The following is a 14,096-nucleotide window of genomic DNA, read 5'->3' as shown; positions in this document are numbered from 1 at the left end:
GAAAAGTGTGGTGATAAATTGATTATCACACGTCCCTTGTGTAGACAAGAGACCTCAAGCCCTGCATCAATGAGTCAGACCGACTGTGTTGGCGTGGTTTCAAGATCCTAGCTTCCTTGAGCTAAAAACACCCCTAACCTCCCACCGCTGTCTACTGTCTAACCCTCTGCTGGAGACGGAAAGGGAGCGGGCAGAGAGCCATCCAGCGATGAGACGGCCCGACGTGCAGGGTTACCACGACAACGAAGATGGAGGAGGGATGAGGTCATGTATGGGCGGGGGCGTTGGGGGGGACGCGACGATGAGCGAGGCGGGAGATCGGGTTCTGAAAGTACGGGCAACTTCACACCGAGGGGGTGGTGGTGGTGGTGGGGGGGGCACTTAAAAAAAGCCCCCCCCTTCCCGACCTCAAGGAACCAGAACCCGGGGGGGGGGGGGGGGGGACATGGTGGATGTTGCCCCCGCAATAAAAAAAAGGAAGCGCTCCGATACCGAACCGCACACTGACACACAGACGCACACACCCACACACACACGGGGCGTACGTGCACACACCTCATCCTCCTCCTCTTCCTCTGAGCTGTCATTGAATCCCTGCGCTATGGAGGCCGTCAGCGAGGCCGCCTTGGGCTCCAGGTAGCAGAGGCACAGGGCCAGCGGGAAGGAGAGCGTGAGGGCGTACGGCACCGAGAAGGACGTGGACAGCAGGAAGAAGAAGATGAAGAGGAAGCAGGGGATGAGCGAGGGCGACTTGATGGGCAGGAAGTGGTGCGCGCACTCGGGCAGGAAGCGCAGCTCCGCCAGGTCGGGGAAGCTGATGTAGCCGTCCTCGTCCAGGAAGGACATGACGTCGGGCAGGTGCAGCGAGAAGGAGAAGAGCGTGCCGCCGCCGCCGCGCCGCCCCGCCCCCTTGCCCAGCTCGCCCAGGCGCTGCTTGCGGGCCGACAGCAGCAGCACCTGCTCCTCCAGCAGGGCCGCCGCCCGGTCGGCGCGGGCCTGCCGCCGCCGCCGCCCGGCGCCGCCCGCCGGGCTGACGGACGAGGCGCGCTGCCGGGTCAGCGTCTCCCGCCGCCGCCGCCGCCGCACTTTGGCGGAGGACACGGGCGAGGAGGGCAGCGAGAGCTCCGAGCGCAGGGGGTCGGAGGAGTACGCGCAGCGCTGGTGGGGGGGGAGGGGAGGGCGTGATGATTGGGGTGTAAGGTTAAAAAAATGGAGAGGCGCGAAGTAGGGGGGGGGGGGGGGGTGGAGCCGATGGGGGTGAATACGCATGAGCACACGCGCACATACACACACACACACACACACAAACACGCACACACGAGTATAGAGTGGGGTCAGAGAAAGGACAAGAAGAAGAAGAAGAAGCTAATTAGTAAAGCGTACAGAGAGGGAAAAGACAGAAAGCCCTGAGGTCTACACACTAGGGGGCGAGCTCAGAGCACCTGGGCTCCGACTCTTCACAGCCAAAAGACACAAAGGAAAGGGAAAAGGGGAAAAGAAAAAAGGAATAAAGAAAATAATCTTAAAAAGCTTGCAAAGGCAAAGTCACACGACCGATACTTGGAAGGAGAGCGCCGTGTCCCCTGCAGTGTCCCCCGTGTCCGCAGACAACAAGTGGCCTTGTCCGTCCTTATAAAAGGCGTCGTTTGTAAAGGAGGGTTACGGCGTTCCGGGGCGTGGAGCGGCGCATCGGTTTACCTTTGTGTCGTGTCTCAGCGGAGTGGTGGGCGTGGCCTCCGCCGTCGCCGTGGCGTCGGCCTGGCCGTCCTCTCGCTCTTCCCGCTCCTCCTCTGCCTTCTTCTCCGGCGTTACCGTGGTGATGATGTCTGCCTTGGCCACGCGGTCGGCGGTGTGGTCCTTCATCAGGGTCTCGTGGTTCTCCATGATGGGAGCTGAGCGGGGGGGGGGGGGGGGGGAGATGTCAAACGCGGGCCCCTCACAGTAGGACATCATGGCGTCATGGTTTCCAATGCCCGATCAATAATAATGTCAACATGTTTTATTGACCCGAACAACGAGCTCCATTTTCTTTTTCTAGCAGCAATATTGTGGCGCCCTTATGGCAAAGGACAGGGAAGAGAGAGCCAGGGGAAGCGGGTCGGGGAAGAAAGGGAATGACATAGCATAGGACCACAGGTGGGAATCGAACAGGGGTCTCTACAGGGCGTGCTGAACTCATGTTCGGCGCACTAAGGGGTTGAGCCGCCCGGAGCGCTGCTGTCAAACGGCTGCCCTCTGTGCCAGAGCTAGATGGACCGTTGGCTTTGGTTGAGAGGATCTTCAGAGGATCGATAGCCTTTTGAATTCCGACAGCATTGTCGGTTCATTTATCAGTTCTCTCAATGCCACCGCCATTCATTCTAATTCGTTTTCCTTAAGAAGGAGAAATGAATTAGTACAATGAGTAATTTCCATAGCTGCGTCTGTGGCAGTCTGATCGCCTGCTTACTTTTCCTCAGACATAATAGTTCAATTAGATTACTATAATGCAGACTTGAAGACTTACTCACTTAATAATAGGAAACAATTGAGCAAGGCATATCGTAAAAAATATAAGGTAGAAAATGTTAATGTTGTACCTTATGTATGCAAGGTATGCATTGCAATGTATGCAACACTTAGAACTTGAATTCCTACAATTCAACTACCCAATATGCAATGTCATAAATGTATGTTTTTTTTTGGAGGTACAATGAATGAATGAATGTCATCCAAATCACATTCAGGCATTCATTCTCCATGTAAAAAAAAAAAAATAAAATCTTCAAAAGTGTCCCCTTCCAGGGAGGGGGGGGGGGGGGGGGGGCTGAGGACTGAGGCTCTCACCTCCATCCAGGCTGCGGGACATGTTGTAGCGCTTGCTGGCCGAGCGCTCAAACAAGGGCGCGGGCCGGATGATCTGGGAGCTGGCCCGTCGGGTTTGGGCCTGGGTGCGCCCGCTGTACCGGAACTTGGAGCCCAGGCCCAGGAACTTCTTGGGGGGGGCCTCGGGGGACACCAGCCTGCCAGCAGGGGGGGGGGGGGGAGACAAGTGGGCTCCGTTAAAAATCAAATAGTCATTAACCGACGGCGGTTGTTAAAGACAGACGGTCATTAGCCGATTGGGCGGTCGAAGGGCAGATACACACTGTGCACTTTGCACAATGGGCTGCGGTCGAAGTAAGACCATCATGTCCATGTCCCAGTGTCTGATTAATTATAATGGTTGGTTTTAATCCCTTTGATGGGGCGACTACAATGTGTAAAACAAAAACATATCATCCGTTTTCAACCTTTAGATGGCAGCAAACTCCCAAAAGTGACCTAGTGAGAATTAATTCTTTAAGGGAAGAATGAACTCCTTGAACTCATCCTTGTGAGTTCCACACTTTGCTCTTGTCGGATACTTTGTCAAAGTATATACACATTGTTCAAACGATGGCGTACAACAAGACAAGCGTGTGTTTCTTCCCGAGCGTCTGGGTGTCTGAGGAGAGAGCAGCAGCGACCCACCTGAAGAATGTGTGATGCTCCACGCACACCTTCCACAGCCTCTTGGCTGCGCGGTGGTTGGGCAGCTTGAAGCCGATTGTGCTCTCAAACTGCTCGAACTGCAGAACAAAACCCATGGCCAGTGGTGGGAGGTTAGGGGTGTTTTTAGCTCAAGGGAGCTAGGATTGTGAAACCACGCCAACACAGTCGGTGTGACCCAAGTGATGCAGGGTTTAAGGTCTCTTGTCTACATGAGGGACGCGTGTTCATGTAGCGTGTCGAATCTTAACGAGAAGTCAAATTCTAAACAATGAGGATCGTCGGAAAAATAGAATTTTCCTATCCAATTAGTTTGAGTGCAAAAATAACTCGAGTGATTCCATTTCGTGTGATTTGAGTTATCCTCGCGGCGAGCTGGTTTTTACCTCTCCCGGGCGTATTTTGATGTAGAAGTTGTTCCTCTTGTAGGAGATCTTGAGGACCTTGGGCCAGGCAAAGCGGTTGATCCGGAGGCGGTCGCGGTAGATGAGAAGGCCGCTGGCGCACACACCCAGCATGATCTCCACACCCTCCGAGTCCTGGCAGGGGAGCAAAGAAACCAATGATGAACGAACACACACACACACACACACACACACACACACACACACACACACACACACATCTGTCTTTTTAAGAGCGAAAACGCTCTTATTCATTAAACCTGCACAATGTAACTTCACAAAAAAAAGAGCACAACCTATGGCCACAAGTGGTACTACACATTGCCATTTTTGGATTGGATCGAAATAGTGGGATAATCCAACGGCGGAAACCTATTCAAATCCAAGAATGGTGCCGTGTTTTTCTTCCACCGTGTTCTGCAGAGCTCGCTTCCTGATATACTCCTGTTCCACCGCCACATGTCACTGCATCCCAAAGCAGTGGAACCTCAGACATGGTGGTTTTCCGGGGACAGCCACATGTCCCCCCCACTCACTCCCCAAAAAGTTACACAGTGTAGGTTTAACCACGCAGATCGTACGGCCCGTAGAAGGGGTGCACCTATGGGGACAGACAAGAGGAGAGAGAGCCAGGAGGACGGCAGTACCAAGGGAGAGAGAGCGACCAGGCGGGATGAGGGAGTGGAGCCACAGGCATTCGGTATACCCTTATCTACCCAGCACAGGCTGGTAGAGAGATGGCCATGATGAATGACTTGGCGCAGAGAGAGAGCGAGAGAGAGAGGTTGGTGAAGGCATTGCGTGGCGACTGCAGCAATGCGAGTGGGGAGGTGTACGGGGTGAGCAACATGATGAGACTGCAGAGATCACAGGCCTCTTGATCATTTGGTTGCACGGTGGGTGGGTGGGAGGGAGGGAGAGTGGCGCGTCATGCTTCAGGGCACGTCGGGGGTGTGTGTGTGTGTGGGGGGGGGGGGGATTCGAACCGCAGCACTGAACCGTCCTGCTAGACCATGCACGTGGTAGATGGAAGACGCACGCATCACGCATACACATTGAGAAAGCGCATGTAAAGCAGCCTCTTACCTCTGCCTCGGCTTCAGCCAAGCACTCAGAGAGACTCCCTACCAACTAGGGCGTTTAACAAGAGAGAGAAAAGACAAGAAGAGCATGCCGGTTCCAATCAGTTTCCCCCTGGGCTGGTGGGTCCACATACTAGCATCAGAAGCGCTGACAGCCATCTACAAAAAGACGGGCCCGGATCCGCGACCGATCTCCTGCCGAGATCCACCGTCAACAACAACAAAACATTCCTTTCATCCCGGTCTCCGTTCCAGCAGGCAGGAGATTCTCCTTACAAAACCAAGACAATGCACTCCCTCCCCGCTCCCGCTTTCAAGGCGCTTTGGGTAACAGATCCAAACAGATACTCGTCTAAAAAAGACATAATCCAAACCGATATGCCATCTAGAGATACCCATCATAGCAGCTTTGTCTCCCGAGACACGACCGTAATGAGCTGACAAGAGTCGGCCAATCAACTGGAGATTCCTCTTGTCCCCTCCTGCCCCTTCCTCCCCCACTCCCCCCCCCCCCCCCCCCCACCCCCCTCCCCTCTCTCTCCCTCCCCAGCATTCCCTAATGAGGCCTTTGATCTCCCCAGGCAGGCAGATGGGAACCAACAGGACAATTATTGAAGTTGAGCGAGCCTACCTTCCATGGCAGACAGAGCGCCAGTGATGATACAGATGTTGGGTCGCTGCCGGGGGGGGGGGGGGTGGGGGGTGTGAGAGGGGCGGTGAAGCCGTGGACATTATGTAAGCATGTGGATATTATTTTTAGCATGGGTGGCAGGAGTTAAGATGCTCTCCTGTGTGCAAAGTGCGAATGAGCAGCAGATGTGATGCTTCACATGCGTGGATGTAGACCAACCTTCCCCCCCCCCCCCCCCCCCCCACCCAGACCCCAAGAGAGGCCTTAGTCACTACACGGCTTACGTCATCAGGCCCTCGGTGTTAACAGGCCGTTAAAAGCACAAGAGCAAATCAAGCACCGAAAAACAGAAATAGCCAGCCGCTATTGTTAGCCGTCAGCGATTTCCGTTATTACATTCAGCTATCGTAGGATTGAACTTCTGAAAAGGTCATAGATAGAACCAGGTATTCATATCCAGCTAGCTAGCTAGAGCCATTAGTGCAAGCAAGCGGCCTCAAAAAGAAAAAGGCCAAATATACCCGAAACAATTCCCAGAATGCAGCTAAAAGACAGAAGTGGCAAATATCCCGCCATTGACAGATTCTCAGGCGAAAATAACATTTTGCGCTTAACAATTAATCTTGCCCAATCGGCAACTAATTTACAGACTGCTGAAGGCTGTGTGCTATACTGCTGTATCACAGTATGATAGCCCGACTCTACACAGCCCATACAGGGCTGTGTGTCCGGAACCTGTTATATAGCATATAACCCAATGCACGACGGGTCCGATGTTACTTTACCTTGGCATGGTGGAGGTCCACGCCATACATCGACAGCTTCTTGGCGTTTTCCAGGAAGCGGATTTCAGCCTCTGCGGGTGTCATACCTCTGTGGGGTGGAAGCAGGACAGAGCATATCATGTTTACCGAGAGGACGCCAGTGTTATTCCCCTGTGTGTGTGTGTCTGTGTGTGTCTGTGTGCGTGTGCGTTCATCTTGAAGACGTTTTTTTTTTTTGGCAGCTGAATTAACCTGACCCAGCTTCAGTCAACCTAATAAGAGACTCTGGGAAAGTGGAGTGCTGCAGGACTGGATAGGGAAGCGTTAGGAATTAAGGTCACATTTTTACACTGGTGTAAAAAGTGGCCTAGATCACGTTTGCTGACACAGATCAACAAGGAGCTTGTTATATTGCAGGCATTGATTGGATTCTACCGCATGCGGAACAGAAGATCAGCTACGTCGAATTTCATAGTAACCCTTTCCCGTAAATTGATATTGCATCACGTATGATGAAATATCAAACATATTTCGTCTTCTGGCGGCTCACATTGATGTTGAAAGGAGACCAAAGTGACCTCACACACGAGAGTGTCACTCTGGCAAGACGGCACACAGTGGCTGCAGCCCATCTCAACTACATGTTGAACATGCCAGAGGCTTCTCAGAGGTAGTAGGCTGAACTTCTAGCATTCAACATTAAAAAGAAAACTCTATCCCTAATTATCAGCGCCACGGACACAAAGCCAGGAAGAGAGGGGACCGATTTGTGTAAAAGTTAAATAATGTGAAGAAAATGAAAAAACGGCGGCAACAACGACAGAGTTCACGAAACACACGACCCAGCACCGGGGGAGGATCCCTCTGGCCAACACTAACTTGTAGCTCTTGTGCATCTCCATGACCTTCTCCTCCAGCTCCTTGGTCTGGTTGGGGGCGAAGCGCAGCTCGCTGATGTAGTCGCTGCCCTGCTCCTCGGGGTCGTAGTCGCCGAGCTCCGACTGCACCGTGAAGGAGCCCAGCATGGTGTGGGTGGCGAAGGAGCATGGCAGCCGGCCGGACACCACGTCGTCCCTCAGCTGCAGACACAGGAAGTAGCTGGAGATGGGGAGAGAGAGGGAGACAGATGGAGAGAGAGAGGGAGACAGAGATGGGGAGAGAGAGGGAGACAGATGGGGAGAGAGAGAGACAGAGACAGAGACAGACACAGACAGACAGACAGAGAGACACGGCGCTTAGAGGGCAGACCAGACTAAACGATGACGGATCATTGAGTTTAGGTGCTTTTGGGATTCCTGAAATGTCAATAGAATCATTTTCTATCCATCGGCCTACTATTTTTTTTAAATCAGTGACTCAGTCAATACAATAACCATCTGCCCTTGTATTCATCGTTATAAAGGGCAACAAGCACAATGGGATGGAGCTGCCAAACTGCATCTCTCATAGCGGTGTAGTTGGTAATTAGTTAAGCAACGTTGAAGGTGAACAACAACAAAAACCACAACAAACCGAGGGGCTCACCGTGTGATGTCCTCGGACAGTAGGGCGGGGTCGGGGGGATAGAACTTCACGTTAAAAGCAAAGTTCCAGGGTCCAGCTGGGAAAACAAAAAAGAACATAATGAGGACCTTACATTTACAAGATTAATGTTTTTTTTTTTTTTGGTGTCATGAATGACTTACTTCTGATCTGTTTCTTCATCTCCTTGGTGGGGTCTATCCAGTTCTGGAACAGAAACACAGCGAACGACAACCAATGAGGGGCCACGGATTTACTAGGGCGCCATAAACAGCAAAGAGGACCAGTGATGTCATCTTCAGCAATAACCGAACATTAATCATGCTCTGGCTCAGGACGCGTACACATTGAGAAGCTTCCAGATAATTGCCTGCTTACAGAAGACAGACTGCATTTTTGATTTCAATTCATTCCCAAATTAATTCATCATCCAGGGCTAGTACTTTTATTGGGCCTCTCTACGACACGGTCCAGATCTATACACAATACACATTCAGAGGGTTAAAGATTTTAATTTAATTTAATTACATTGGGTATAAATGATCTTTACCTTCTGGTTCTCGACATCTCTGTACGTGATGCCGAAGTAGTCCTTCTCCAGTAGGTTGAGGTGGTCGCATATTTTATCTAACAGGATGTGTCCCTTGGCTCGTTTCTAAAATGAGGAAAGGAAATAAAAAAAGGGCAAGTTTGATGTGGAGTCCGTAGGGTTCCACCATTTGAAACACAGATTTGCTTTTGTGACAATGTTTGAATTAGGTTTGTAAAAATGCTAATGAGCAAAGGTGAAACAGGGAAACGGCAAAAGGCAAGTTTAATTGAGGTCAACAACCTTACTCAATTGACGTGATGACAATGCAAGCATTAAAGCTAGGGTCGTCAAACTGGAGAAACCAGCCAGAGTAAGCTCGATTTTGTAGTATCAAAACCAAAATAAAATCCCACTCCTCCATTCAGGCCTCCCTCCAAAGCAAATCCCTTGAAACTCGTGATTAGCTCGCTAGCTTTAGCAACAAGTCTGCTAGCCTTGTGGAAGACTCCGGTCATGCGCAATGAGTGCACAGGCGATGACACACAGATAGCCGAGTAGGTAGGGTAGACAGACAGACCAGCAAATCATTTCATTTGGGTTGAATGAAATGATTCGTCAGGCTTATTACAGGCCCGTGACAGCCAAAGATACCGTATTTGTCCTTTTTTGTCAGTGTTAGCTTAATTGATTGTCGTCCAATCAATAAGGAAGTAAAAAGAGCTTCTAAAAAAAATTGCATGCCCTAGCTTTAAAAAGATGACACTCTTCATAGGGTGGCTACTGCTAATTTCAGCAGTGACCCTTGTTGAGCTCGTACCCTTGGCAGGAGGCTGCAGCCTTATCGATCCAAGCACCAATGCATGTGAAAACATAAATGTGAAGCATTTGCCCATGTCGTCTCATGGGCATATTACCCTTTGACTTAAGCACTATTTCTGCCGGCCTCCTCCATTGACTTATACATACCCATTCCTCTACCACCATAAATACCTTTTAACTACCGGAAGAGCAGTTTGTCATTAACAAGCACAAAAAAACAATCAATCAACCAGGGACAAATAAGCACCAAGATGTCTTAAGGGGTCATAGTTACGCTGTCATTTCATTGGTTGGTGCTCAGCGATGGCTGTATGAAGATTTAGGAGCAGGGTGTGCAGAGGGTTCAACAGTTTGTTTCCCTGGTTCGCTGGGGTTATTTTTAGGGCGGTGTTACCACTGCCCGTGGCTGAAAACTAACCCCGGCAGCCATGAAGCCAAAGTTGCATCATAAAAACAAGAAATAAACGCATGACATGACAAGCAGACAACACATATTAAACAGGGGCTGTAAACACTATTTCAGTGCAACGAAACATGTGTCTGAACAGCAGCCGCCCCCTTGTTCGTTTTGAAAATTCCATAGTAGATTAGATAAATGATTGTGATTGGTCGGGCCAATCACATCATTCATCTAATTTGGGGCGGGTCTAATTTGGGGTGGGTCTGCTGGAAATCTGTCTTTACGAGGAGGCGGATCAGACACATATGCCAGGGCGGTTCCGACTTGGTCTCTCAGTTCCTCCGTTCTGCAGCAAACAGAAATGTTCCCCGTTTACTGTTCCCGTTTTATCCAATCATGAGAGAAACAACGCTGTCAGTGTTGACTGACAGCGGCGGAAGAGCCAACGCTACCGATTCCGATACTCCCAGGAATGCCTCGGAACAACAAGCCAAGGAAAATAAGAATAATCAGCAGACGAGAAGAAAGAAAAGAAAGCTGCTAGGAAAAAAAGAGAGCATCATGGAGACATGCAAGACCAACATTCACCAACATTTTATCAACGTGACCTTCGATAGGTGGCCTTCGCTACATGGGTAGCGGGGGGGGGGGGGGGGGGGAGGAAGGGCACTGCTGACTGCAAAACCCGGACAGGAAGTTTGCCAAAACACAGACATGGCTTAAAGGGCCTTTAAGAGCTTGCATTCCTGTGTGTGACCTGAACAGACCAGTAGAAGCTGGCACATGCAGATAGACGATCTTGACGGAACACTTTCAGAGGACGCCGCCGCCTCGCCTTGACGGGGCTTCCCTTTGACGCTCGACCCCCAAGGTTGGCATGCCAACCATCTGCGACACTCTTGAGCTGCAGGCCGGGTTTAGCACCCGGGCTAACGCTAAACACAGGAGGCGGGCGATTGGAGGACAAGTGCAGCGGATGAAAGCCAGGCCCCTTCCGCGAAATACTGCGCCGTCATCAAAAACCAGAAAACCAACTCCCGGGGTTTAGACAAACGTGCAGTCGAGGGATGCGAGCGTGAAGGCTGGGCTTCGCAGGCTAGTTTTGAAACGGCTCGTGGAGGATGGGGTAATTTGGCACCGAGCTGGAGACATCCCATATTCTCCGTTGGAGGAATGTTAAAACTTTTACCTTGACTGCTTACAGGCATTCAAACAATCTGTAGCGACCAAGAGTCAAATTTCCAGACAGCAGTGGGGCCCCGGTGGTTGCTATGCTAACCTAGTCTCTGCTCACTTGTTATTTTTGCATCTGGTTGAACATTTCTCTACGGTTCTGGATCTTATGGTAAATCGTTTGGTCATAGTGCCCCCGCCCCCCCCACCGCCACAGAAAGTTCCATCATCCCTTTATTTAAAGCCCTCTGATCTAAAATGACTAGTGCTGGGAGTACCACTTCCACCCACACACACACTGTGACCAACAGGACCCAGATTTGAAAGTCATCTGGTACGGTGACCTTTGACCTGCACAATGATGAAGTATCAAACCCTGGTTGAACCCCCTTGGTTTAGCCACATAAAACCAACTTTGACAAAGAGGGGTGGAAATGTGTGAGGATAGTGGGGGAACTCAGGTTTCATGGGGCATTTTTGGGGGGTAAAGGGGCGGAGACTTCTGCTAGGGATCCCTCCTGAATATCCCTGTTGGGATATCTGTTGCCGAGTGACACACATAGAGGAATTGGAGGTCAGTAAAGAAGTGGGTCACGGCTATTCCTGTTAAACATCGTACACTCTCACACAGATGGCTAACACCCGCACTAATGAGTGTGAGCGCGAGTGTGTACACCATTCACACGTACAAACGTGGCCTTTTATATAATAACATCACTGTGGTGCAGGGGTGGGCATTATGGGCATAAATATTTGTTTTTGTCTTTCTCCTCTTTTCTTTTCCATCCTGTGAACAGGTTTAGTTTTATTGTCCTTGCTGTTTTGTGTGATGTTATGTGGCTGTGTTTAGGAGTATGTGTGTGATATGTTCTAAATTGTGAAAAGAAAAAATAAATAATAATCATCAATCTTTCGACATGCAATGTCACGTGGATCAGCAAACTTAAAGAAAATATACTAGTCTTTTTATTCTTTTGTAAATAAACAGACATCTTATGCCCACAAACGTGAACAAAAGGTATAATTTGAACAAGTATAGGTATAGGAATATATAATATTGCTGAATCCCGTCACAGATGTTGGAGGTCATAAAGAAAGACGTTTGTGGAAAACAAATACTGACAATTGTGTGGGGTCAATTTCCTTTAACATCCTTCTATCACACCCTCGGGGACAATGACGACCATCCTAGCCTACTTCATGCACGCTACTGTATGTGGGTCAACTGTGTGTGGAGATACATAAATAGGTGGTAAACTCTGTCATGTCCTTCAACATATACAGTAACCATGGTGACTATGACAAAGATACCTGATTGTGATTGGTTAAGCAGATTTATTCTTAGTCGTAGAGCTGCCAAAAAGAAAAAACAACCTTGGTGCAATAACACTTAAGTCACGTTTTGGCAAAAACATTGTGAATCACGTTGGACGTCTACAGTCCCAATTAGCTCTATGATTTAATTATATTGATTCGACATTCACATTCACTGTAAAAGGACCTTCTTCCCTGTGTTTTAGAACCATATCGAAAAGATACATGATAACGCGAGGGGATGTTTCGTGGACACGTTCAATACCATCGATAGGATGTTGTCTTGCACACCCCTTCCGTGATGACCCATTGGAGTTATTAAAGGTAGCATTAGAGTAGAGACCTTCTTTGTATTATTTGTCAGTTGTCTTCAAGCTAAAAATACAAGATTGTTCAAGATATCGTAATCATCAATCGTGTCCTTTTGTTGTCACATATTTAAACTTTTTACAACGAAAATATATTACCGAAATTATTTATGAATGACATATATATAGTAGTACTAAAATAGTACTGAAATGGGTCACTCAGCTTCAGACACATCGAAAGCGTCGATAAATCACATGACACGGCATAGGAATGATGCGGTTCAGAAAACGAGGCCATCTTGAAGCTAAGGTTATCTTTCCGCCTGCTCATTAACTGTAAACGGAATACTTTGCTCAGCCATGACGTCCGCCATTACCGCCTGGCGTTGCTAATACCGACAGGGACTTGATAGCATCTGCTTTTCATTAAAGCAGCTGACTGTGGAGTCTCTCTGGAGACCCACCGCTGTCGTTTGATGCACTAGCACCACGCCGGGACAAATTATAAATACCCACAGAAGCACTGATGGGGAAAGGCTGTCCTTAACCGGGAGCAACGCCTGCTCATGATTGCATTACAAGGAACACCGGCTGAGGAACTACTTTTCTGATCTAAAGTGGTGAGCCGGACGGGAGGCAGATCCCACTGCAGTTTGGTTCTGCTGCTGAGCGTGTTCAAACGCACTACATCAAGGCCAGCCAGTACAGTACAGCAGTACAAACGACAGCACTCATTTTCAAGGCTACTTAGGGACTTGGGGAACACACAGTGGGAGAATAAACTGGCAAGAAACGGTACTGTGTACCGGCAATCTGTTTCAACAAGCGAAACACGCATTTTCCCACCTCTATCTTTTCAACATCCCATAATCCCACATCCCGGAGCGATCTCCCATATGGACTTTTTACACTCGCCAAGCAGGTAAATATTATGGGACACACACACACACACACACACACACACACACACACACACACACACAGGAGACGCGATGAGGAGCACAGTGGCAGGTTGAAGTCGAATACCACCCCCAAAAAAGGAAACTACATAATCAACATAACGTCACACTTTAGTTATGGCATTGGTAGAGTGACTGAGCGATCGACTGAGTTAGTGAGTGATCGAGTGAGTGAGGTTGTGACAGAGTGAGTGAGCGCTCACCTCCACAGTGATGTTGTAGTCGGAGCCATCCAACAGGGTGACCTTGCACTGCATGTTCTTCAGCTTCTTGGCCCCCCGGAGAGGAGACCTGGACAGGTGGCTGGTGGAAGACCTGTTGGACGCCTGGTCCTCTTCGTGTGAATCCTGAGAGAGGAGGCCGGGAGCAGAACATTCAGGTTCAACTTTGATCACACAGACCTCTGTCAAGTAGCAGTACGGTCTGCTGCCCGCGGCCTAACTGCCGGCTTAACTACCAGCCCTCAACTACTATTTGCAGTCAGTGTGTCTGCACCCCGCATTTGAGATGTTAACTGTGAGAAGTGAAACAATTAACTGTGTAATATTCCAAGCATTTACTCTGCTCCGCCCCAGGTCAATGACCAGGACACCGAAAAAACCCTCCCCCAAAACAGGCCCTCCAACGTCCTCACACAAAAATAGTCCCAACTCAACAGTCGTCTTCGGTAAGAAGCCCG

General features: G+C 49.6%; 1 protein-coding gene across 6 annotated transcripts in view; it reads right to left on the bottom strand.

Moving 5' to 3' along the window:
* The window catches only part of LOC132462868 (band 4.1-like protein 3), a 30,755-nt gene extending 16,876 nt beyond the window's left edge, over positions 1-13,879 (bottom strand). For 2 of the 6 annotated variants that reach the window (XM_060058635.1, XM_060058639.1), the window contains exons 1-10: positions 13,621-13,879; positions 8,463-8,567; positions 8,077-8,119; positions 7,916-7,991; positions 7,271-7,489; positions 6,413-6,500; positions 3,897-4,049; positions 3,493-3,590; positions 2,827-3,002; positions 1,699-1,892 (exon numbers count right to left, since the gene is read on the bottom strand). In XM_060058635.1, the coding sequence (XP_059914618.1) occupies positions 1,699-1,892; positions 2,827-3,002; positions 3,493-3,590; positions 3,897-4,049; positions 6,413-6,500; positions 7,271-7,489; positions 7,916-7,991; positions 8,077-8,119; positions 8,463-8,567; positions 13,621-13,674 (1,206 nt within the window). In that variant the 5' untranslated portion in view covers positions 13,675-13,879. Of the gene's footprint in view, positions 1-555; positions 1,159-1,698; positions 1,893-2,826; positions 3,003-3,492; positions 3,591-3,896; positions 4,050-5,000; positions 5,046-6,412; positions 6,501-7,270; positions 7,490-7,915; positions 7,992-8,076; positions 8,120-8,462; positions 8,568-13,620 lie in introns of all 6 variants that reach the window. The other 4 variants (XM_060058636.1, XM_060058637.1, XM_060058640.1 and 1 more) reach the window with 3 other exon arrangements.
* Between the last annotated feature and the right edge of the window lie 217 nt (positions 13,880-14,096).

Source organism: Gadus macrocephalus, chromosome 8 (assembly GCF_031168955.1).
Source record: "Gadus macrocephalus chromosome 8, ASM3116895v1".
Lineage (NCBI taxonomy): Eukaryota > Metazoa > Chordata > Actinopteri > Gadiformes > Gadidae > Gadus > Gadus macrocephalus.
Note: the sequence above shows the minus strand (reverse complement) of the source record. Positions and strands in the feature narration are given on the sequence as shown.